Source organism: Bidens hawaiensis, unplaced genomic scaffold, assembly GCF_021521415.1.
Source record: "Bidens hawaiensis isolate Kalapana, Puna unplaced genomic scaffold, B.hawaiensis_p1.1 tig00017340_1, whole genome shotgun sequence".
Lineage (NCBI taxonomy): Eukaryota > Viridiplantae > Streptophyta > Magnoliopsida > Asterales > Asteraceae > Bidens > Bidens hawaiensis.
In genome coordinates this window covers 411,915-438,976 of record NW_027492621.1, presented here as the reverse complement: position 1 = coordinate 438,976, position 27,062 = coordinate 411,915, and the positions used below count along the sequence as shown (strand labels likewise).

General features: G+C 36.0%; 1 protein-coding gene and 2 pseudogenes across 2 annotated transcripts; 2 read left to right on the top strand and 1 right to left on the bottom strand.

Moving 5' to 3' along the window:
* Window positions 1-5,113: 5,113 nt before the first annotated feature.
* LOC143553607 (kinesin-like protein KIN-5D) lies at window positions 5,114-12,898 on the top strand (annotated as a pseudogene).
* Window positions 12,899-13,994: 1,096 nt separating this feature from the next.
* LOC143553594 (putative disease resistance RPP13-like protein 1) lies at window positions 13,995-17,978 on the bottom strand. Its single transcript, XM_077043560.1, has 2 exons — window positions 14,811-17,978; window positions 13,995-14,747 (listed from the first exon to the last, which is right to left on the bottom strand). The coding sequence occupies exons 1-2, from the start codon at window positions 17,901-17,903 to the stop codon at window positions 13,995-13,997; spliced, it is 3,846 nt and encodes a 1,281-aa protein (XP_076899675.1). The 5' UTR covers window positions 17,904-17,978.
* Window positions 17,979-22,810: 4,832 nt separating this feature from the next.
* LOC143553593 (uncharacterized) lies at window positions 22,811-27,062 on the top strand (annotated as a pseudogene). Its single transcript, XR_013138854.1, has 3 exons — window positions 22,811-24,065; window positions 24,796-25,407; window positions 25,438-27,062. The product of XR_013138854.1 is annotated as an uncharacterized LOC143553593 (transcript).

Below are 27,062 nucleotides of genomic sequence, written 5' to 3'. Positions count from 1 at the left end.
GGCCCGGGATGTATGAAAAACACATAACAAGGTGGTTGTATGAGTGAAACACGTTACCGGGCGCCAGTACACTCGAAATGCATTACCAAACCCCCGAAACTGGTAGCTGGGCGCCAGTACACACGAAACAGATAATTTAACGCCGGTACATGCAGCGCGTAACCAGGCTGGGGAAGTGCGAAACGCATTACCGGGCCCTATACACGCAAAACGCGAAACCGGCTACCAATAAGCGCAAAAGAGTAAAAAGATTTCTGGTAATGTATGATCAAAAAAAATTTTGTGCTACCCCTAGAATTATGTTCTAGATCCGCCACTGCCAACCCCCCTCTCTCCCAGTCCAGTCCAGTCAAGTTAACGATCTTGGTCCCGGTCTGGCAAGATATTCAAATTGGGTGGGCAAATGTATGATGATGATGTGTAGGATCTTCGGCTGATTTTGATGAAGACGAGTCTTGTAAAAGATGGGAAAGATGAAGTTCTTGAGTAAATTGATTTTCGAGAATTCGTCTAGCAAAATGTCATTGATAGTTGTAAAGATAAGCTAAAGTTGTCTATTATAAGCAATGTGACATTCATAATATGCTTATTTAGGAGGTCGAATCGGATGGTGATAGTATCGGTGTTTCTATGGCACACGCTACCGAACTAGAAACGGCTTCTAATCGGGCGATTGAAGGTTCAATTCCATCTGCTACTATTTTAATTATGGATGTTGATCATAGCAATAGAAATAATATGGAGTTGTCAATTGGTGTGCTTCTTGTTTTGTGGGCTTACGGTTGAATCAGATCCATATTTGGGCCTTTTATATTTTGGGCTTATTGTGATTAGTGATTAGTGATGTAGAGGTTTTTGGGGCTTGGGCTGTTGGAATGTTTATTGGGCTTTATGGTTGGTTTATTATTATTATTATTATTATTATTTTTTGTTAATTTTGATGATAAGCCAACAATTGAAAGAGCATGATTTTGGGATTGTGCTCTTGGTAATTATTTAGTTGTGACTTGTGAGACCCATCTTTATGAGATTTTGTTTGGTTAGTTTTTGGCTATCTGGAGTCATATGTTGGGACTTAGGTTTTTTGGGTCCTTATAAACAGTTGCAAAGTACTAGTTTAAGCAATTTTATCATGAATATTCAGCAGTGTAAAAGCATAATTATATCCTTACTTTGAAAATGATATTTATATATTTATTTATTAGACAGTGATGTGACCCACCGAGTTCAGGTAGGATGGTGTAGATGGAAAGCAGCCACAGGTATATTGTGCGACAAGAGTTTCCCGACTAAACTAAAGGGAAAATTCTATAGGGTGGCAGTTAGACCTGCAATGCTATATGGAACAGATTGTTGGGCCATCAAAAAGGCACAATTGCGGAAGATGGAGGTAGCAGAAATGAGAATGCTACGTTGGATGTGTGGGCACACAAGGCTAGACCGAATAAGAAACGTTGTGTTTCGCGAGAGATTAGGGGTGGCGAACATAGCAGACAAGATAAGAGAGTGGAGATTGAGATGGTTTGGACATGTAAAGAGAAGACAGACGACGAATCCTGTTAGATCCGTAGAAAACATTACTATAGAGGGGAGGAGGGGTAGAGGACGACCGAAATTGACTTGGGATGAGAGGATTAGGCATGATTTGATAGACCTAAACCTCTCCGAGGACATGGTTGAGGATAGGAATTCGTGGAGAAGTAGAATTAAAGTTAAGGATTTTTAGAGAGAATTGAATACCTTAGGGCTTAGACTTAACTTATTTAGTCCACATACCATAATGGTATTTCCCTTGCATATATTATTATTATTATTATTATTATTATTATTATTATTATTATTATTAGCTTTTATATAGCTGTTAAACTGTGATCTTATTATTAATATTATATAATAATATTAATATTAATATTAATATTATTATAATTAGTAGTAGTTTTTAAATAACTGTTAAAATTTGATTTCCTTTATTTTGCTTTATTTTCCTTTATTTTGCTTCATACGCATGTTCTTAGAGCCGAGGGTCTCTCTGGAAGCCACCTCTTTATTCCTTTGGATAGAGGTACGGTGTGCCTACATCCCACCCTCCCCAGACCCTACTTATAGCTTTGCTGTCGGTGGGATTTTACTGGGCATGATTGATTGATTGATATTGAAACTTAATTTGCATGTTCCACTTTTTATTTTATATTACAAGAAGTAACAAAAAAATAAGCAATCTAAGGGGCTGTTTGGTTCATTCAAATCTGAATGAGCCAGATCTGCATTAGCCTCTGTCCCATTCAGCAACAACATAAGTCTGAATGATTCAGAGTTCAGACCCAATTTTAACTAGTCAGATGCTATTCCGTTTGGAACCAAACAGTTTAAAGTCTGAATGAATTAGATGTTTCCATCTGAATGGTTCCATTCAGATGTAAACAAATAGCCCTTAAGTAAATTAGTACATATCAAAATAAATAATCAAACACTAAGATGAGTACATTGATATATAATTTTAACATTGCTAAGCTAGTTTGGGTGATTGACTTGTTGCTCTCGCCGAAAAACGATAACCCGGTAACACATAACTCACACAAGAAGGGCCAGATATAGTTTATTACGACTAGTTGCACGTGTATATTTTGGAGGATAACAAGTTATATTTTTGAACAATTACACTGAGGTAAAACATTTTATTTGATATTATATGGAACAAAAATATACTAGATTTGGCACTCCTTTTATTATTCTTTACCTAAGATTTGGAAGAATAAAAGAGGGTGTTACGAATTTAACGTGTGGAGGAAGAAAGCTGAATTTGTTGATAGACCCAACTACTCTTTACCATAAGGCCTGGCTTGATCATGCATGTGGCCATGTGAGGTGGGTGAGGCTTATGTTTTGGCAGTTGTAAATATATTTACTTTTAAGGTTAAATTAAATTTTAATATTATGTATGTGCACTTTCTGGATTCCAAATGTAAATTTAACACTATCTTGGTACAAAAGTAATCTCTACGCACTATGTATAGTGTATTACCCAAGTATTACTTTCTAAAATCTTAAAACTTTTATGTAAGTATTATTATATTGTCATCAAACATATATTGGTTTTCTGTTAGTGAAGTTTTATGGAAATCGGGCGTAAAGTTTAGCTATGAAAAAAAAACTTTAAATTTGTCGGTGAAACTTTATTGGCATTTCTGTAAAATTTTAATTGCGGATTAACAACAAAAATGTAGTTTGTAAATAAATGTTATATGCGTATACATGGGGTAAAGTTAAAAATGCAAATAGAAATAAAAATGAGAAGTGTAAGAAGAATTTGTGGTCACACAAAAAACCCACAAAAAATGCAAAAAAAATTTAAAAAAAAAATCATAACTCAATATATAAAAAAATAAAAAAACCAAAATGGACACCCCCCCCCCCCCCCTCATCCACGTTCCCAAGAAAAACGATGAAAAGACACAAATGAACAAACAACACAATGATAAACCAAAAAAGACACAACAGATCACAAAATATAACACATGTAATGACAAACATATGACACAATGTTGAGTTATATAACAGAATATCAAGAAAAAAAAAGACACAATCAATGATAAAAATAAACACAAAACACAATGATAAACAAAAAGACACAATTATCTTTTTCACTCAATATTGTGTCTTTTTCGAGTGTTTTTTGAAAACGAGAAATATGGTGGAAACAATTTTGTGTTTTTACATTTTCCCTTTTTATATTAAAATTTGAGTTACGATTTTTTTTTATTAATTTTTTATTATTTTTTATGGTTATAAATCCTTTTCATTTTGACCCATTTGTAAAATAACTTTAACCCACATATACATGTTTATAAAATTGTTTGATAGTGTTTCACTGTTTCCAACTTTATGGCAAGAAAATATTCTCTCTTTTAAATATATTATTTATATATACACACGCTCTTTCCTACTTCCGATTGCTTCTATAGTCATACATATCATGCATGATACATGTGGGAGGACAACATGATACTTACGTGAATGTGTTATATAATAGTTTAGTTTAATTTTTTGTAAATTATAAAACTATATTTATAATATAAAAAAACTAATGATTTTTGCAATAATTAAGTCTACTAAAGAGGAATGCTAGATTAATTAATTAGAATAAATGTGGGAGATTTACAAATTACAACTTTTCTTTTAGTGCAAAATAGAGACAATTCTATATACAGTAGTACTAAATCAAAATGGTCGGTTAGTATCTATTTACAGAAAACATTGTATATGAGCTATTATAATTTACTTAAGTTACACAATTAGTCATTTACATCAACTCAAGTTAAATAACGAGTCAATCGTTACCAATGTTAACTTAAAATGTGCACATGACCATCGACTGTTGCCACCACCTATTGATTGTCACCACTAAACCTCTTCAGCCACCACCACCACAAACATCACCACCTTCATCGCTGCATAACCTCCATCGCCTCCTATGACACCACCATCACCATCGCGACAATCACCGACCGTCTCCTACTGGCAATAAAAAAATAGAAAAGAAAAAAGAAGGGCCCAACTTGAATAACTTATTTCTTTGGACTGACACATTTTTACCCAATTTTATTTTAGTCCAAACAAATTTTAATCCTAACTAAGATGATACTTTTTAAAATAACTCAAATTAACTCAACCCCACTTCAACCTAAAACCCAACCCGAACTAACCCACCCGCCATACAAACCTTACTAAAAACCCAAACTCATCCATCAAAAGTAATGATACTAAAGATTCCCGTGAAACAAAAGGTTTTATTCCAGAATTTGCTTGAACCCACTTTTTAAACCACCCCATAACCAAGAATCACTATTAATATTAATAAGTAATTATTTAAGTTAACGAGCTTGTGATTGAGTGGTGAGGAAGAGAGTTAGTGTTACATGTGACCCAGTTCGATTCCTACTTCCATCATTTAGTTTCGGCGGTCCCAGGTGATGATAGGAGACTAGAGTTAGTGTTACAAATAAATATTATTATTATTATTATTATAAATATCCCCTTCTGTCAGCTTTAATAAAAATTCAAACACCCTTCTAACGGCCATATATTATTACTCACATCATCTTCACGGACTCTCACTTTCTCTCTCTACATTTTAACCTAATTATACTCAATCTCTATACACTCACTCAACATCATTTTGACGCCGATTTCAGGTATACTCATTGTGTTCTGTTAATCCATCACTCTCAGTTTGCTGCTTCATTCACTTATTCAGATCCAGCAGTAACTGATTGATGCGATTCGGTTATATGTTGCTAATTTGAAGCAGATTTAGGTTTTGTTTATAGTTTTTGTTGAATTTATCGGTTCAATTTGCTGTCGTAATCGCTTATTTAGATCGAGCGGTTATTAATTGATGAGATTCGGTTATATATTGCTAGTATAAGTTCAATTTGTTTTTATAGTCACTGTTCAAATCGAGCAGTTGTTGATTGATGAGATTTGGTATTGTATTGCTGATTTGAAGCAGATTTTAGGTTTTGTTTGAATTTATCAGTTGAAGCTGTTGTTATAATCGCTTATTCAGATCGAGCAGTCGTTGAATGATGAGATTCGATTATATATTGGTGAATTGTTGATGTTATTGTTTAGGGTTTTTTTTAATCTGCATTTTGTGGGATTGTGATAGCTAATGCTTACCTTGCAAAGATAGTTCTAGTTGTGAACGAGTTGACTCATTGACTCCACCGGTGAAACTAGCACTGTATACTCAATTGTTTGTGATCTGATCTGGAAGTGAATAATTTGTGTTATTTGGATACTGTGATTGTTATTATTATTCAAATTTCTTCTTAAATATTTGTGTGTTAGATTTAAGTTTTTACTTAACTCCAGGTTTACTGACTGCTTCATATTTTTCAGTGAATTTTCAAAAAATAATTTCTTGATTTGAAGACTTAATTGTAAAGTTATGGAGAAGAAGGGAGGAAACACGATTCCAAGTTCACCATCTCAGACTCCAAGGTCTATTGACAAGTCAGCACGAGAACTCAGACATGTAGAAGGAAATATGAGTGGGAAACATGATAAAGAAAAGGGGGTAAATGTTCAGGTTGTTGTGAGATGCAGGTGTGTACTTTTTTCGTCTTCAAGCATAAATTATAAATATAATTCTAAATTTTGAATGTTAGTCTATGAAAAGTTGTATTAGTGTGGTGTTTTTGAATGTGTAGACCATTGAATCCTGATGAAGAAAGACTACACACACCAGTGGTGATTACATGTGCAGAAAACAAGAGGGAAGTATGTGCAGTTCAAACCATAGCTAACAAGCAGATTGATAGATCATTTGTGTTTGATAAGGTATGTGTATTTGCCAAATGTCTCTTCAAGCAGTCACCTTTACAGCGACAAAACATGTGTACTGTTTTATCTCTAAAAGGGGAAAGTAGTTAAATCTGTATATGTGTATAGTTTCATGTGCTAATGTGGAACAATATTCATAGGTATTTGGTCCAAAATCTGAACAAAGGGACTTGTATCATTCAGCAGTATCTCCCATAGTTTTTGAAGTTCTTGAGGGCTACAACTGCACTCATACGGGCAAACAGGAACTGGAAAAACATACACTATGGAAGGAGGAGGGCGAAAAGAGGTACACTTTTACCCAAAATTGAATGAAACCATGAACCCCTTGTGTTTTTTGTGATTTTTTTCTCCAGAAATTAACCGTCTTTTTTATTCAGAAGGGGGAATTCCCAAGTGATGCAGGTGTGATTCCCAGGGCTGTTAGGCAAATATTTGACATATTAGAAGCTCAAAATGCAGAATATAGCATGAAAGTTACATTTCTAGAGCTGTACAATGAGGAAATAACTGATCTTTTAGCTCCTGAAGAGGCTTCAAAGTTTCCCGAAGATAAGTCCAAGAAACCCATAGCATTAATGGAAGATGGAAAGGGTGGTGTGCTTGTTAGAGGCTTAGAAGAGGAGATAGTTTCTACTGCTGATGAAATATACAGAATATTGGAAAAAGGTTCTGCTAAAAGACGTACAGCAGAAACGCTTATGAATAAACAAAGTAGTCGTTCGCATTCTATTAGAAGCTCAAAATGCAGAATATAGCATGAAAGTTACATTTCTAGAGCTGTACAATGAGGAAATAACTGATCTTTTAGCTCCTGAAGAGGCTTCAAAGTTTCCCGAAGATAAGTCCAAGAAACCCATAGCATTAACGGAAGATGGAAAGGGTGGTGTGCTTGTTAGAGGCTTAGAAGAGGAGATAGTTTCTACTGCTGATGAAATATACAGAATATTGGAAAAAGGTTCTGCTAAAAGACGTACAGCAGAAACGCTTATGAATAAACAAAGTAGTCGTTCGCATTCTATATTTTCTATCACAATTCATATCAAGGAACGTACCCCAGAGGGTGAAGAGGTTATTAGATGTGGAAAGCTTAACCTTGTTGATCTTGCTGGTTCAGAAAATATTTCAAGGTCTGGTGCAAAAGAGGTATGAAAGTAGGCTGTAATTGTTTTGACCATGTTAAATCTCTTTGTTATTTCCACATTTCATATAAATATATTTAGCGGTGTGTTCAAAGGAGAACCACCAAATACTTGGGTGACCAATATATACACTATCCCTATTATAAATGGATAAAAAAACTTTATTAGAAATTTTCATGAAATCAATTATTACAGGGTAGAGCTAGGGAAGCTGGTGAGATAAACAAAAGCTTGCTTACACTTGGCAGAGTCATAAACACGCTTGTTGAGCGTTCAGGACACATACCTTACAGGTATTATTAGTTATTTTTCTAATTGATTTATTATTAACACAAATCTGGATGAACCATCTAAATGCTTTATATTTTATTCTTAACAACAGGGATAGTAAATTAACAAGATTGCTGAGAGACTCATTGGGAGGGAAAACAAAGACATGCATAATTGCTACAATCTCCCCTTCAATCCATTCACTGGAAGAAACATTAAGTACTTTAGATTACGCTCATCGCGCAAAAAATATCAAGAACAAACCCGAGGTTAGTGCTGACTACATCAGTTTGTTTGTTAGTTGACAAGCTTCTGCCTATTCAGCATGTGATGACTGGACCTTTTGTTTTTGATGTTTTAGATCAATCAGAAGATGATGAAATCAGCAATGATGAAGGACTTGTATTCTGAAATTGAACGGCTTAAGCAAGGTTGTGAAATTACCTCATCACCAGTTGTTTCTTAAACTCTCACAGTAAGGTAGCCCATACTTAACAATCTGTATACTGTTACTGTTGGTTGACCAGAGGTATATGCTGCTAGAGAGAAAAATGGGATTTACATACCAAAAGACAGATATCTTCAGGAAGAAGAGGAGAAAAAAGTAATTTTCCATCAATTTGCATTTAGCCTGATTGAAATTATTATCTTTCTCTTTGTATTGAAAGTTTAGTGATTTTTTATAATGAAATTATTCAGGCAATGACTGAGAAGATTGAGCGCATGGAACTTGATAATGAATCTAGGGGAAAGGTATATATAAAAGATGTTAAATTTGCCACCTTTTCTATTTTATTTTTAGATTTTTTGTTAATATGGTTTTCTGTCTGTAAAAAAGCAAATGATGGAGCTACAGGAACTTTATAACTCTCAGCAGTTAATAACTGCAAATTTAACTGAGAAGCTTGAGAATGCTTTTTCCTTTTAGAAAAGAAACTTGGTATGATGTTTTCATTTTTCTGACATTAAAGAATCATACTTTTATTTGCCTTCAGATAAAGCTCCAAGACACTGAACATTCATTATTTGATCTTGAAGAAAAGCATAGACAAGCAAATGTAATAATCAAAGAGAAAGAATTTCTTATCTCCAACCTTTTAAAATCTGGTAAGTCAAACTTTATTCAATCCTTTTAACAATTGATAGCAATGTTTTGTCGTAAGTTAATTATTCAGGATAACAGGAGAGTAACAATATGACAATTCCGTCCCATATAAACTGGTCAACTAGGAATTTGTTATAACGGTCAAATGGATCACAAAAATCAAACTGGTCCAAAGTTAATCATTTGACCCTATTTCTAAAAAGGTGGAAAGAAAGTATTTCGGGTCAACCTGACTCATACTAAAAGATTACCATTTGACCCTGTATCCGAACTGGTCCAAAGTTAATCATTTGACCCTATTTCTAAAAAGGTGGAAAGAAAGTATTTCGGGTCAACCTGACCCATACTAAAAGATTGCCATTTGACCCTGTATCCAAATTGCATTACCCACCCATATTGCCACCTCTGCTGAGAATACGGATTGTGATAAAAGTCAAAGTTGTCTGATAACAATGGTATTTTTAATATTAACAGAAAAAGCACTTCTTGATCGGGCATTTGACCTTCGTGGGGAGCTTGAGAATGCTGCATCAGATGTGTCTCGTCTGTTCACCAAAATTGGTACGAACCTTAAATTACAAAATTTATAATTTATAAATGTTCTTTCATGAATGGAGCAAAAATTGGCATTTATTTCTTTATCATGTTGACTTTAACAGAACGCAAAGACCAAATTGAAGATGAGAACAGAATTCTTGTCCAACGGTTTCAATCTCAGTTAACCAAACAACTTGACACTTTGCATAAAACTATCGCGGCTTCTGTAACACAACAAGAGCAACAGTTGAAAGGCATGGAGGAAGACATGCAATCCTTTGTATCCACCAAGACCGAGGTATATATTATTATTTTAGCCAGATAACAAAGTGAGTCAGGTTAACCCAAAACACCTTTTGCCTAAAACTTTCAGGTTTTTATTTAGGGTATCAAATAGGATTACACATATTTTATTGAATTTCAGTAATAGTTAAATGCTTTGAATAAAGGACTTAGGGTGTTTCTTACGTTTAAAAATTTAATAAATATTTATGGTCTCAGATACAGTTACAAAAATTATATTATTTCAGTAATAATCTAAGTATTCAATTGCAATGTTTTAGAATATTTCAAGCAATAATGATACACTTTGGGCAACTTCCGTTCCACTTGACTAATTTAACCTCTCCTTTTAAACTCTTGTGTTTATTTTGCCTTTTTGACCCATTAATATGAATACATTGTGAATTTCTGGGGAGTGTAGGCAACCGAAGAACTTCGAGCTGCCCTAGAGAAACTAAAAACAATGTATGGTTCTGGAATTAAAGCTTTAGACGATATAGCTGATGAGCTTAACGGGAATTCACAGTCCACATTTGAACTTTTGAATTCTCAAGTCTCAAAAATCTCTTCTGCTCTTGGGGAGGTATGCATATAATACATATTAACTTTTATTCTCAAGTCTCAAAAGTTACAATGTTTACATTAATATGTCATAACTTAGCTTCTGTTTCATTTCCAGCTTTTCAAGGGTATTGCATCAGAAGCTGAAAAACTGCTTGGTGATCTTGAGAGCATTCTCTACAGTCAGGAAAATAAACTAACCGCATTTGCACAAAAACAACGAGCGGTTAGATATATGACAAGTTAAACATAATACTTTTTGGTACTTTTAGTAATGTCACCTTTTACATGTGATATGCAGGCACATTCTAGAGCTGTGGAAACTTCCAGAACAATATCTAAGACTACTATGAACTTTTTTGATACTTTAGATGTGCATGCAACAAAATTGATCAAAATTGTTGAAGAGGGTCAAACGGTCAATGACCAAAAACTGTGTGAACTTGAAAGAAAGTTTGAGGTAATAAAATCGTGTTTAACTTGTGGTTGTTCTAACATGATTTGGTCTTCTCATTCTATTTATTGTGTCAGGAATGTGCTGCAATTGAAGAAAAACAACTTCTGGAGAAAGTTGCAGAATTGTTTGCAGTTTCAAATGCTAGAAAGAAAGAACTGGTATGGCCAAAACCTACTGTCTCAAAGTTGCAGAATTGTTTGCGTTTTTTTTTTTTTGGCTGTTTAAAAGACTTTTACTTGTAAGTTATGCTAATCATATTAAACAGGTTAGAACGGCGGTTGATGGTCTACGAGAGAGTGCAGCTAGTAAAGCTAAAAGATTTGACCAAGAAATGGCTACAATGAAAGATTCAAGCTCCTGCATAAGGAATGACTGGATCAATTACACCAAAAAGGCTGAAAGCCACTATCTTGAAGACACTGCAGCTGTTGAAAGTGGAAAAATAGACCTCGATGAGGTTCTTCAAAATTGGTATGCATACTTTTTACTGTTTAGTTTTCTTTCAAAACATATGGAAATAATCACAGAATGGTTTTCTTTATTGATCAATATTGTTGACTTCTTATCAAATGTTACAGTTTGCAAAAGACGAAAATGGGGTCGCAGCAATGGAACAGTGCTCAGGAATCGTTGATCAGTTTAGAGAAGAGCAATGTTGCATCTGTGGATGAAATAGTCAGGTAAAAGATATTTTACAGGTCAAGTTGGAAAATCTTTAACAAGGTACCTAAAAAGGAAATGGAATGGGTCAAACGAGTTAAACTAATCAACTTTTGCTGATGTGTATTCAAATGTGTTCAACGTTCTGTTGACGGGTTGACCCAACCCGTCTTGACCCTCACACAAGTTTCACTCCAAACTTATTTGACCCAATACTCAATCCGACCAATTTCCACTACTTGCGTGCACGTTTCGAGTTATGGATTTCACCAATAAAATTAACTGTTTTTATACCTTTTTTAGGGGAGGTTTGGAAGCCAATCAAATCTTGCGTGCACGGTATTCAGCTGCCATGTCATCTGCACTTGACGACACGAGCGTTGCAAGCAAAAACTTACTTTCATCAATCGACCGTAAGCATTTCTTATATAACTTTGCATGTGAATTGAGTAGATTTCAATGTGTTTTTATAATTATGCTTTTACTAATTTATTGACAAAAAAACCATTGCAGATTCGTTACAACTGGACCATGATGCACGTGAAAATCTTGATTCTATCATTGTTCCATGTTGTGGAGAATTAAGGGAATTAAAGGGCGGACACTATCATAAGATCATAGAGATTTCAGAAAATGCTGGAAAAACGTTGTTAAATGACTACGTGGTTAGTTTTCTCATTTTACCTCAAAATCATATAGTAAAATTACTTTTTTGCGCATTCTACCTCCTATTCCAATCCCCTTAAACGACCTGACTCTTTTGTTCATGTTTATTAAGAAAGCCTATTGTAAATATTGGTTAGTTCATGTCTATTTGTTTAAGTATAAATATTACTAAAAGTCTAAAACTATTTAATGTAGAAAAAAACATGAATAGTAAACGAACTTAAAATAATGTTTGTTTGTTTGATAAATGAACAAACTTCCCGCCAAATGATTATTCAAAAACTAAAAATTACTTCGAGCACAATTTCCGACACGACCGAAAACATGACACAGATAATTAGGTTTTGGGTTGACATGTAACCAGTTTAATAAGCGGGTCGTGTTCGGGTTGACCTGCGTTCAATTAAACAAGTCAACCCGCTAACCTGCTTATGGCCCGTTTAACCCATTTTATACAACTTGTTTGACACATGCATTTAGATAAGTTGGTTAAACTATAGATGTTCATAACATGAGTGTGTGGGATAAGGTTGATGTTTTTAATACGAATTAAACTATGAACTGTTTTTGGGTTGAAGAATTCAACCCGATTGACAACTGCACGTATAAAACGAATATATTTAAAAGTACTCTAGCAATTTTTTTCTAATTTTGGGATGATATTATGTTGTGCTATAAAAGGTTGATGAACCTTCATGTTCAACACCGAAAAAGAGGGCATTCAATCTACCAAGCATGAGATCCATTGAAGAACTACAAACGCCATCGTTTGAAGAATTACTGAAACAATACTGGGATTCAAAAACTTCATTGAAGCCAAATGGAGATGTGAAGCATGTGGAGTCTAGACTGCCACTTGCAGCTATTAATTAAGAAACATAAAGATATGTACAAATCATCATTTTACTTCTAGATTCAAAGTTAGGATTTTGAATCTGGACTGTTTTTGTTTCATCGGTTTATTGTAAGAGTTTGTACTATGTAATGGTGTTGCTATGAGTATAACTAATTCAGTGCATCATAATTGGTTTGTTTTTACATTTACTGATTGGTGTTGATTATAAGAATTTGTACTGTGCAATATATAATATCGTTTAGAGTAATTAATATACTAATGCATCGTCTAAATGACTATCATGTAGCAAATTGAAGTTCATGAGGTTTGTTTTTAGTAATAATACTGAACTTAATTCTTAAGTTATTAACGATAAAAAAATTGTGTTGAACTTCGTGTAACTTGTATGCATCCATAATTTGCTTTTGTTGAGACAGTCGCCAAACGTTTACAATTGATTGCGAAACCAACAATCACGAGATAAACTATAGTCGCAAGTCGCGATGGGTGTGATATAAATGACTTGGTGATTGTCTCGCAAAAGATATCGACTCATGTATTTTTTACAAAGAGAATAATACAATGTTCACAAATACTACAATACGTGTTGATGATATCGCTGTCCCCTCGAGAGACCGAAAAGCATTCAAAATTACTAAAAAAAGAAAAATGAAATTAGAGATGGTTCAACAAATATATGATTCAATAAGCATATCCAAGATTTGTTTTTTTTTATCCAAGAATTTTCTATTTTAGTATTTGATTAACCTTCTTTTCATTGCAATCTGCTGCTATATAAGCATGCTTAAAAATGTTTAAAATGATTCTCTGTACAAAAAGCAGACTTAGATACATATTGCATTGTCTACAGTGAAGAATATATATCAATTTCATATATATTCTTACAGAAGCATTTGATCGAACATCTTGTAGGCACAAGCTAAATACAGTGTACAAAACAAACAGGATGCATTAATTCATTCCACAATGACAACTGTATTAAACAAATACAATGATAGTCATGAATTATAGAAATATATATATATATATATATGATGGAGTAATGGTAATTAGTAGTTTACATACCTGGCTTTATTATGAATCCCAAATAGAAGCTTTTGTAAAGCTGATCGATCATTCCCAAGGCAAATCCAGGCGTGGGACTCGGGAGAGGGTGGGCCAGTACTTTCCTTTTCTACTTCTTCTACACTTTTTTCTTAATTCTCGGGAATAACAATTCCTCAAACTTAAACTCGAAAGTGAAGGCAGCAGTGTCTCTGGCAGATCTCTTAGCTTTGGGCAGCTCGTAATATGAAGATGTTGAAGGGAGGTGAGGTGTTGCAGGCCATCTGAGAGTGATTCCAACTCCTTAAACTTAGTGATACGTAGAAAAGTGAGAGATGAAGGAAGAAGGAAAGTGAAGTTGGCAAATGAAACCACTCCTGACTCATATAAACCATATTTATTTTCATCACCAAATAAATATAATAAATCAAGTGAGGTTGGGAAGTTTTGTAGCCCCCACTCTGAAATTGGCTTCTTTAACCCTCCTATAAATAAATCACTTAAATTAGGAGGCCACAAACCACATGGGAAGGACTCATCCAGACTTGGACATTTACGTATCTCCATTCTTTTCAAAGATGTGAGACTTTGCAATTGCTCATGAGGAAATGACTTCAGATTCTTGCAGTTGAAAATCCTCAGGTATCTCAAGCAAAGGCATGGAAGAAAACCATAACCATTATTTGGAATGGATTCTATCTTATCACAACCCCAAATTTCCAATCTGGTGAGATGAGCTAAGCATCCTTCCGGAAACAACCTCAGATTTCGCATTGGCCAAATGGAAAGATATTCAAGTGACGGCATGAGAAGCCAATTTACCTCCACATTATCACAATAAGAAATGTCAAGATGTTCAAGTGACGGCATGAGAATCCAATTTACCTCCACATTATCACAACGCCTAATCTCAAGACGCTTCAAAGTGGATGGAAGGTCGTCCATTGTTGGGTAGGTCAACGATGTAAGTGAAGCACAACCCTCTATTCTCAACTTCTCAATGCTATTGGGACATTTGTAACTCTCCAACCTCGGGCAATCCTCGATTATCACTTCTATAAAAGATTCTATGTTAATCACCAGGTCCGCCTCTTTCTCTCCCAATGATACCAAGTTTTCACACCCGGTTAACTCCAACCTCTTTAAATTCACAAGAATTGCATATGCCGCTGCCTCTGATTCCCACAAATTAACGAGTTCATCACACTTGGAAATTCTTAAATCTTCAACTGCCTTAAGATGCTCTAAAACTTTTCCATGGAGCTGAGTAAGTCCTTTAATATTATTCATTGTCAATCTAACAATTGAAGAAGATACACCGACCATACTTCTTAACACCGCTAAAGAACATCCTTCTACATGTAAAACTTGAAGTGATGGTATTAACTCCATTGCCGTTACATCTAGCTTTGGGCAATTAATTATAGACATCTCACGAAGACAAGGAAACAATCCATCTTTGTCACCACCACTAGTTGACCATTCCTCCCAGCTCTCCATATCTTTAAATTCCAGAATTTCAAGTGAAGGTAGATGTCCAAGTGTTGGTAAACATGTACATCTTCTACAACCACGTAATGCTAGCTGGGTTAACCAAACAAATGAAGAATCCCCTACCCAACTAGGAAATTTTGTTCCCATATAGTACGCAATCTCGAGGCTTGTCAGCTTCTCGAAAGGTCTTAACCCTTCAAGCACTTCATATTCAGTCTTTTCATTCCGAGAATTATCAAAGACATCACTCCATTTCATCTTCAAATCACAAATTCCCTCCTTTAGTTGTAAGTTCGCCTCCTTTGCGTGGAATGCATCTTTCACATTTTGCAGCCCTTCAACGGAAAGCTGACCTCGAAGATGCAATAGACCTTTTAGGTCAGATATTCTACACTCACCAGCTCCTCCAATAATGAATCTGGATAGAGTTTGTAGACATGCCAACCCATCAAGTCCCGATGGCATCGTTTCTAATGATGAAGTATTAGCAATGTCGAGATGTCGTAGGTTAATTAACTTCAAAGTACTATTTGGCAAGGTAGATAATCTATCACAACGTGACAATAACAAGCTTTGTAGATTAACAAGGTCACCGACTTGTTCGGGTAAACATTTGATCGGAGTGTTTGAAAGATTGAGGTACCGCATATGCTTAAGATTACCAATGGAATGTGGTACCTCTGTAATATTATAATAAGCTAAGCTCAACACTCTTAGGAATTTCATTTGAGGAAGTAGTTCTGTAAGAACCTTGTTTGATACATAAAATCTCTGCCGGTCATATAACTGATCAACCGACGTGGCTAAGAACGTTCTCACATGTCTAGCTCTCTGTAGTGCCTTGAACTTTTTGTATGCTCCATACCGTTCACGAATAAATGAAAGGTGGCGGGCCTTCTCTAAAGATTCATGCTCATTGTAAACGTCAATCTTATCATCCAACAGAAAAAAGAACTCTTCTCCAACACTTGTTGCCAAGTCGCTTATGAGATCATGCATTGCATATTGTGAGTTAAACTTGGTAGAATGTTGAAAAAACGACCTGAACACTAGTTCTTCAAAATACTCACCACCCAAATTCTCCAGTGGTTTATCTCCATTTCGCTTATCCAAAAGCCCTTCGGCCATCCACAACAGGATTATTTCATCCTTGTCAAAGATATAATCCTTTGGGAATAAGCAACAATACGCAAAGATTTGCTTCAAATGCGGTGGGAGATCATAGTAACTCAACCTTAGAGCCGGAAGAATCTCATTTCCTTTATCTAAATTCCATATCTCACTATTCAAGAGCTCCTCCCATTCTTCAAAACTGGATTTTGTTCTAAATACCCTCCCAAGTATTCTCAGAGCCAAAGGCAACCTAGCACATTTGTTGATGATACGTTCACCATGCAATTTAAGTGCCTTATTCACATCAAAGTTTTGCTTACCCGATGCATGTTGAGCAAATAAAGACAGAGCTTCTTCATCTGACAAAAGCTCGAGAGGGTATGTTTGAACAGAGTCCATAACAGATGCTACCGTGGTCTTCCGTGTTGTCACAAGAACTTTACTTCCAGAAGCGCCTTCAGTAAAAGGCCGTTGGAGGAGTTCCCAACCGCTATATTTTTCATTCCAGACGTCATCTAGAACAAGTAGGAACCTTTTCTTTGAGAGCTTTTCTTTAAGGGACTCCTGAAGCAGATTTAGATTAGCAGAGTCTTGATTCCCTACCCCTACTGCTTGACAAATGGCCTTGGTAATGTTTAATACATCAAACTCATCGGAAACACAAACCCACACACTGAGTTCAAAATGATCCTTCACTTTCTCGTCGTTATACAAAAGTTGGGCAAGAGTTGTTTTGCCAATCCCACCCATACCGACTATTGACACGACGTCAACATTTTGAGTCTGACTACTTGAAGATTCACCGCCCAACAACTTCCGTAACAATGCTTCTCTATCACCTTCTCGCCCTATAACTTTGGATTCATCAACCAGTGAAGTTTCCTCCCTTTGTCTACTAGTTACTCTTTTTGAACTTTCAGCATTATTACTCAAACCCAAAAGATTTTTCTCCTCAACTAGAGCATGCAATTTGGTCGTAATCTCATCTAGCTTAGAACTCATCTTACGACCATACTTAAGAGCATGTAATTTGGTCGGAATGAATTTTGATATCTTCCTTGTGCTGGTGTTGGCGAGAGATTCTTGATTCAACTTGCGCCGCATAGCTTCGGTGGCCAAATCATCAAGCACATCGTCTATTTCATAAGCCAAATGCTTGAGTTCATTCAACCAAGTTTGAACTGATGTGACTTTTATTTGCTTCTCTTCTGCATCAACAAGTACAGCTTGGATGAGTTCAAGTTTTTTTCTTAATTTGTTGAGCTCAGAATCAATTCCTGCAGACTGAGCCAGCTTGATGACGTCACTCGAGGCCAGCTTCTCGAACAACACAGTGATGAATGCTCCAATAAAGACTTCAGCAATAGCCATTGTAATTCGGAAACGTAAAGATTGTTTGTGGGTTTTGATTGCAGATGGAAATTATGATTGGTATGAAATATGAAGATGAAGAGATTGAATTTGTGTGGATGATTATGAGAGTGGACTTCAGGTCCACCTTTAAAGTCTCCTCTCCATATGCACCTGTCTTTTACAACAATATTTATCACAATAACAAAAAATAATTAAAAGTTTCATATAAAATTGCATTGAATAAATTATTTCCATGTTTAGAAAGAGAATTGATCCGAGATATATATGTTGGCCATTCTGTCTTCTAAATGGATTCAGCCATTCAGGTATTGAGCCTAAAGTATGCACAATGTTTGTTAAGTCACTTGTGGTGTACGTTACAAACGCTCAATTAAGGGCTAACAGCGCTGCCCGGTTGCCTTCTATTTCGATGCAAAAATATATAATTCATGCTATATTTTGTGAATTTATGGGCTAAGGAAAGCACGCTACGAATTATGGGCTCCAGAATAGTTTGTAAATACTAATCGTCGCCTCAAGGATCAAGTTTCGGTTTTTTGAAAGTGAGCCCGGGTTTAATGGCACTCAGGTAGGCCCATTTGCTTCTCATTAAAAGATCACCAATAGAGGTGATTCCTATGGGTAAATTAAAGTATAAAGTATAATATGATGACCACCAATCCGTTTGACACGTTTAGATAAATTGGTTAAACGATTAATCTTTGGGTTACCTGATTTTAAGTGTTCGGGATAAGGGTGATCTTTTTGATACAAGTAAAAGTATTTACTGTGTTCGGGTTTAAACAGTCCAACGAGTTGTCCAAACCCAAGCAGGCCAAGATTGGCAAGTCCAGGTTATGACCAGCCCATTAAGGTTTAGGCCCATTTCCCTTCCTATACAATGGACTTGTTGAATCTCTTTCTCATACCCAACACTATATTTTCCTTACTTCTTAGCATGGACATCTCCACAAAAGAAAGGTCCGAGTCGACTGAGATAGACCACGAGAAGAAGAACATGAGCCAGATCTCGTGAGTTCAAGACATGGCGGAGACGTCATTATTAACATGATTATTAGAGTTATAGATTGAATATCATATATTTTGCTTGCTGATGTATATATTTTATTGTACATCACATTTGATCAATGAAATCATAGATCTTCCTCGTGGAGACACTAGTCGTGCTCGGTCTTGGATTTTACAATGTTCAACACCAAAAAAAAGGCATTCAATATATCTTCCAAGTATGAGATCCATTGAAGAACTACAAACGTCGTCATTTGAGGAACTACTGAAACAATACTTGGATTCAAAATCTTCATTGAAAGTGAAATAGAGATGTGAAGCTAGTGTAGTCTAGACTTCCATTTGCAGCTATTAATTGAGAAACATATAAATATACATAAACATATGTGAAAATTATCATTTTATTTCTAGATTGAAATATAGGCTTTTGAATCTAGACTGTTTTTTTGTTTCATCTATTGACTGTAAGAGTTGTAATGATGTTGCTATAAGTATTACTAATCTAGAGCACGTCCAATCATAAACCAGTAGTTTATGGCGATGATTTAATTAACGGGCATGTAATGCTTTCTCAAAGGAAGTTAGTTATTTATTAACTGAACTAATGTGTGAATCCTTAAATATTTTTTACGAAATGGTGAAAAGATCATATCAAAGATTATCAAATTATCAAATTCGCAACTTCAATTTTGTACAAAATTACATAAATTTTCAAGACCTTCACTAATATAGGATTTTATGTAAGAAGCTAGGATTCTGAGACTGCCTCATCAGTGCATCTTTGTTTTCCTAGGAGACTCACGCGCTATAATGCGATCACTCCATAGAAAAAAAGAAGAAAGCATTATGTTGTAGACCGTTCAACTTCATTTTCCTAGGTAACTTGCCAGGTACAAATGGGTAAACGACATACAAAAAACAAAGATTCCAAGACCAGCTAAACAATACAACTCGTTTTCCTAGGTGACTTATATGTATCAAGGGGTAAATTACATACGCATACAAGGATTCCATGACCACCTCACGAGTACATCTTCATTTTCCGACTGACAATATCTTCAAACCGATTCGACGAACACCCCTAACTTGTGTACATAACTATTTATGCAATGGGTGACATTATACTTTTATATATCAGTAAAATTGAAATATTGTATATATTTATATAAAATTCATGTTACACCAGCAAATATCTTTATTGCATAAAAAAGATATATAAAATTTTGATCCAAGAATACTAAAATCCTTATAAATAATCTTCTATCTAGTTGTTTTATACCAAAAATGAAATAAAATAACATGACCAGCCTTGACACTACTAAGAGAAAGTGTGGAAAATGGGCATCGATGATGGAAGTGGCTTAAACATTGTGACACTAGTTTTCACTCCTACCATTAAAAGCATCTTCAACAAGAGAGGAAAAGCCTTTTGTGAAGGTGCCCATAACTTTCGTGACTTTAGAGTTCAAAGTGTGCAAAACATAAGTAGAATTTGCCCATAATTAGGACAAGCACAAATTAGAAAAAAATAGAGAAGAGAAAAAAAATGAGAGAGAGAGATATGATTAGATAGATATAGAGAGAGAAACGTAGTAAAATCTCTAACACGATACCTGTTCATCAAAGAAGATTTAGTAAGAATCAGATTTGGTTATGCTACACGGCAAAACCAAACCATATTTTTGAATAATCAATTATGACTGAACTAACCATCTCTAAAATTTATGAATAAATAAATAAATAAAACAATCTTATCTTACATCTTACAATACTAATAAAAGAAAATTTTGAAGCTTAGGTGTCAAGCCTATAATCTTTTAATTTCTAATCTCTCATCTCATTCATTCTAGTTATTCATGGGTTATGAGTCAAAATTATTTTGTCAAGCGGGTTATAACATAGTGTGGATTTTATAACATTGTGTCATTTTCATACCTGAAGTTTGACCAACCACGCAAGTTTAACACATTTTTTAAATTTCTTGCAAATCCACACCCAACGTTTCCAAAACCATGCTATTTCAGTAATTTTTGTTAACTCGTTTGTTTTTCCTTTAAGTCTACATTAAATTAATTCAAAAGTATTTTGAGAATCACAATTGAAATAACAGATCTTATTTATTTTTTTCGTTTGATAAATAACGTGTAATATACGGGTTCAAAAGCTAGTATTCACATATAATATAAGTGGGTGGGGGTGTGTGTGGGGGGGGGTGCCTTATCCTGCCTACATTACACTAGAGAGAGAGTTTTCACTCTTTTGGCCACGCAACTGGTGTCAAGTGGCATTAGGGGTAGAGGTTCCTCCCGGAACGCGAGGAGAACCTAGGAACCAGGGGTGCAAACGAGCCAAGCTGCTCGCGAACTACTCGAGATCGGCTCGTCAAAAACTCGATCGAGTCGTGCTTAATCGAGCCCGAGCACGAGCTCGAGCCTAAAAGTAAGCTCGTTTAATAAACGAGTCCGAGCCCGAGCTTCACTTATCAAGCTCGAGTCGGCTCGCGAGCCTAAACGAACCTGTCATTTATATAATTTTTTAAAATATATATTTATTAATTACTAATTAATATATATATAATTATATTAATTATAATAGAAAGAAATAAATAAACATAACTAAACAATATATATTATGTAATACATAAAATTATAATAGAAAGAAATATATAAAAATAATTGATAAATAGTAAACGAACCGAGCCCGAGTCAAGCTCGAGGTTGAAAATCTACTCACAAGCTAAGCCAAAGCTATTAGAATAGAGCTCGAAACGAGCCGAGCTCGAGCTCTATGTAAGTTAAATCAGCCGAACTCAAGCTTACTCGGGCTCAGCTCGTTTACACCCCTACTAGAAACCAAGTGTTATGCCATTCAGGAGAAACTCTCGGGGGTTTCAAACGGGGGTCGGCCGGAAGACGATCTGCAACCACTTGGTCTTACCGTAAATGTCTAAATAAAAAGGAAAAAAAAACTGAGTTTTGTTTTATCGAAATCAACCGAGTCGAGTGGAGTGAGTGACTCAGTCGTCTCCTCTTCCTTCCACACCACCAAAACTCACCATCTTCCTCTGTCTGCAAACACCACACCACACCACACCACACGCTTAACTCTCTCTCTAACCCTAATAATCCCACCTTTTTTATCATCTCAATTATTACCACCAATCCAACGGCCCACATCCCTCCACGTCCACATCATCTTCTTCTTCATTCTTCAATTCCATTCCAATATTAAGATCCCCTAATTCCTTCCTTCCGATTATCTCAAGTTTCTTCAAATTAAGGTACTTCATCGCTCAATTCCACTACCCTTTTACGTTTAATGCTCGTTACGCGTCTCAATTTCATGGCTTGCTTCATCTGTTAACCATTATTATTATTATTATTAGTAGTAATATTGTTATGGGTATTGTTAGTATGATTTTTGTTGCTTTAATCCCATGAATACAATTTAAATTTGGGTTTTTTTTGGTGTTCAATTTAGGGTTCATCATGAATTGGGGTTTATTACTATTATAATAATAATTATTATCATTGTTATTGCCATTATTTTTAGTATGATTTTCAGTTCTTTAATTGCATTAAGATTACAATTTGAATTTGGGTTTTTATTTGTTGTTCATTTTAGGGTTTGTGATGAATTGGGGATTTTTAAAGTAGGATTTTGCAATTTTGATGACGAACAGTTTCAAGCCGTTTTTGTTATTGATATTATTAAAGCATAATTTGAATTTGTGTTTATTTTGGTGTTCAATTTAGTGTTCATCATGAATTAGGGGTTTCTGAACTAGTGTATATTATTATTATTGTTATTATTATTATTATTATTGATATTATTATCGATACTATTGTTAGTATAATTTTCAGTGCGTTAATCCTGTTTTTTTGTTATTGAAATTAGGGTTCGTGATGAATTGGGGGTTTGTAAACTAGAGTCTGATAGAATCAAGGGTTTTCAAATTTTGATGACGATTGAAAAGAACGGTTTCAAACCTAGATTAGACTCCGAGTTAACCATGTCGAGTGAAGACGAAGAGTTCCAGAAACACGGTGGTGAGTTGGACGAATACGACGATGAATTCGACGACTGTGATTCCGGTGCCGGTTCTGACGAGTTTGATTTGTTGGAGTTGGGCGAAACCGGTGAGGAGTTCTGTCAAATCGGGGATCAGACGTGTAGTATTCCATTTGAGTTGTACGATCTTCCAGGTTTGGAAGATATATTATCCATGGATGTTTGGAACAATGTGTTAACGGAAGACGAACGGTTGAGTCTTACCAAGTATCTTCCTGATATGGATCAAGAATATTTTATCAGGACCATGAAAGATTTGTTAACGGGTTCGAATTTTCACTTTGGAGTTCCGATTAACAAGCTGTTTAATATGTTAAAAGGCGGTTTATGCGAACCGAGAGTCTCGCTTTACCGACAAGGGCTTGGGTTTTTTCAGAAACATCGCCATTATCATACCATTAGGAAACATCAAAACACCATGGTCAACAATCTCGTTCAGATTCATAGCGCGTGGTCAACGTGTTGAGGGTATAGTATTGACGAAAAGCTTCGCGTGTTAAACATTATGAAAAGTCAAAAAAGTTTGGTTTTTGAAAAGTTTGAAGAGCTAGAAACTGAATCTTCGGATGAATCAAGTCATAACCGAGCGCGGGCCCGGTTTGGCTCAACGTCAGCTTTAGAACCCGCTTCCAGAAAGCAAAATCCAAAAGGGATGTTAAAGGTTTCGGGCTCGAAAACGTCTACACACGCAGGTCCTTCAGTTTCATCATCATATCGGGCTCAAGAACAAACGATGTATGATGTCACTCTTCATCGGGATCATAACTTGAAGCATTATAACGAAACGTTAATGGGCTTGCCTGTGGTGTTGAGGCCCTATATGCATACGTTTGGAAGAAACAGGCCCGTTAATCAGCTGTCGGATATTAAAGTGTTGACTGCAAAACCGTCTAATTCGAGGTTTCCTTATGATTATGGGAAGAAGCTGAAACCGAGTGATTATAATGCTTATAATCAGAATATTGATGATAAAGATGCGTTGAAGTATAGGAATCCACACGGTTTGAATCTTTCACAGATGGATAATCAACAAGATTCGTTTTGGCATCAATCGGTTGGAGAATCGGTTGATCTTTACAGGTATGCTGATATAAATCTTAAAATATATCATATATGGAATGTATAGTTAAGGGTGTTTGGATTTGTGATATAGAACTAATTATCTTATAATTATTACTTTTTAATGTTAAGTAAAATTGTTCAAACATTAACTTAAGGTTGTATACAATAAAATAACTAGATAATATATGTCATCTTATATATAAATTTATCAATAAAAGTTATACAAAATAGTAATTATAAACTAAGTAATAAATAATATAGGAGTTGAACTCGAGCCAGCTTGAGCTTGAAAAACCTCTCACAAGCTGAGCTGAGCCCGACTTGACTAGGCTCAAGCTTGGCTCGTTTAACTTATGTGAGCTCGAGCTCGGCTTGTTTTGAGCTCTTTTTGAAGCTCAGCCTAGGCTCTGGCTCAGCTTGTTTATATATAAGATATATTATGTGTTATTTTTATTATAGTTTTAAATAATTATTATATAAATATATATCTAATGTTTTAAATAAAAGGCTAGCTTAGGCTCGCGAGCCAGCTCGAGCTCGATGTGTGAAGCTCATGCTCGGTTATTAAACGATTTTATATTTTGGCTCGAGCTTGTTTTGTTGTGGCTTAACTCTAGCTTTTAGCGGATCGATCTCGAGTAGCTCGTTTATTACTGTTCTAGTAGCATAATCACTTCCAAAATGAGCATCCAAACATACTTTTAGGGAATATTTGATATCAAAGTTTTGACTTTTTGTGTGTTAATAGGATGGGAACGAAGAAGGGCAAAACGGTCAATACACAAAACGGAGGACGAGTTGTGGCAGCAGCCGAAGGAATACAGATGTTAGCAAAAGGTGAAGAAACAGAATCTGATTCATCCGAACAATTCGGTGAAGATGATGATGACAACCCGTTAATGAGAAGCAAATGGGCTTACCCGAGTGGGATTAAACCCGGGCCCACTTTCAAAAAACCGAAACTAGGTGGCAAAAACGGTAACAAAAACATCAAGGATTTTGATGGGCCATTACAAAATTCAAAAAAGAATTTTGACAAACAAAAGGGTAAAACACAAATCAACAATCTTTTTATTGACTCTAATGGTGATGATATGTTTTTGAGAAAAAACATATGGGAAGAAACGAAAAGGAGAATTCGGAAATGACCATTTTACCCTTCCACCAATGCATATAAACAATTATGCCACTGATGAGCCGAGGTTCGCTAGAAAAGGTCAAATGATTGACGTGTATGGTCAAGATTATCGCGGTATGGTGGATGTAAGATTAGTGGAATGTAACTCGGGGACAAAGAAACGTAAAGTTAAAGACGAGTTGGTTTATATTGATGATTATGGTCAAGAAAGCCAAGGTCAAGGTCAAGGTCAAGGTCAAGGTCAAGGTCAAGGTCAAAGTCAATTCAATTTAGAAAACATGGTTCCTGAGGTGTCGGTTATGGATATAACCAAGGAAGAAGCGGATTTAGAAATTAAAACGCAGAAAAAACCGTTTCCATTAATCACACCGACTGTTCACACAGGTTTTTCATTTTCAATTATACACCTTTTATCAGCAGTAAGAATTGCGATGGTAACGCAACTTCCTGAAGATAATATTAATGAAGAGGTAAAACAAGAAGTTGTTAACGGAGATCAAGGTACAACCAGTAGTGACCCGAATGTAAATCCGAACGTCCCGTCTTTGACCGTTAAAGATATAGTCAACCGGGTCCGGTCAAACCCGGGGGACCCGTGCATTCTCGAAACTCAAGAACCGCTTCAAGATTTAGTACGAGGGGTTTTAAAGATATTCGCTTCGAAAACTGCACCGTTGGGAGCGAAAGCATGGAAACCGCTCGTTATATACATAAAGTCAACCAAATCGTGGTCATGGGTCGGGCCTGTTTCTCAAACATCACCCGATCACGAAATCGTCGAAGAGGTAACAAGTCCCGAATCATGGGGTCTTCCACACAAAATGATGGTCAAACTTGTTGACTCGTTCGCTAACTGGCTAAAAAGCGGTCAGGAAACGTTGAAACAAATCGGGAGTCTACCCGAACCGCCTTTGTCTTTAATGCAGGCCAGCTTAGATGAAAAAGAACGGTTTCGAGACTTGCGCGCTCAAAAGAGTCTCAACACGATAAACCCAAGTTCGGAAGAAGTTCACGATTATTTCCGTAAAGAGGAACTTTTACGGTATCTAATACCCGATCGGGCTTTCGCGTATACCGCGTTCGACGGTAAAAAGTCAACCGTGGCTCCGTCAAGAAAAGGCGCGGGTAAACCGACATCGAAAGCGCGTGACCATTTCATGCTCAAACGCGACCGACCGCCTCATGTGACGATATTATGTCTCGTTCGCGATGCGGCTGCACGGTTACCTGGAAGTATCGGGACACGTGCGGACGTGTGCACGCTAATTCGTGACTCGCAATACATAGTCGAAGACGTATCGGATGCGCAAGTGAACCAAGTGGTTAGTGGCGCGTTGGACCGGTTGCATTACGAGCGAGACCCGTGTGTGCAGTTTGATGGCGAACGAAAATTATGGGTTTACTTGCATCGGGACCGAGAAGAGGAAGATTTTGAGGATGACGGGACCTCGTCTACTAAGAAATGGAAAAGACAAAAGAAAGAGCCGTCTGAGCCGGTTGAAGCATCTGAGCCAGGTGGTTCGGTCACATTGGCTTTTCAGGCAACCGAGCCAACATTGGCTTATAATGGAACCAGTGAGCCAACCGAGCCAACATTGGCTTATAATGGAACCAGTGAGCCAACCGAGCCAACATTGGTTTATAACGGAACCGGTGAGCCAACCGAGCGAACATTGGCTTATAATGGAACCAGTGAGCCAACCGAGCCAACATTGGCTTATAATGGAACCGGTGAGCCAGCCGAGCCAACACTGACTTATCATGTAACCGGTGAGCCAGCCAAGCCAACCGATGTTGATTTAAGTATCGAACAGTCAGGTCAAAAGAGTTTTGATGAGGATGTTGAGGTGTTGAATAATAATACAAGTGTTTGTTGA

What these genes read in the sequence shown, in the direction of transcription:
- LOC143553594 (XM_077043560.1), bottom strand. Translation starts at nt 17,903, where the DNA reads ATGGCTATTGCTGAAGTCTTTATTGGAGCATTCATCACTGTGTTGTTC. An exon ending in GGCGTTGTGATAATGTGGAG is followed by an intron (nt 14,748 to 14,810) that starts GTAAATTGGATT and finishes GATAATGTGGAG; the next exon opens with GTAAATTGGCTTCTCATGCC.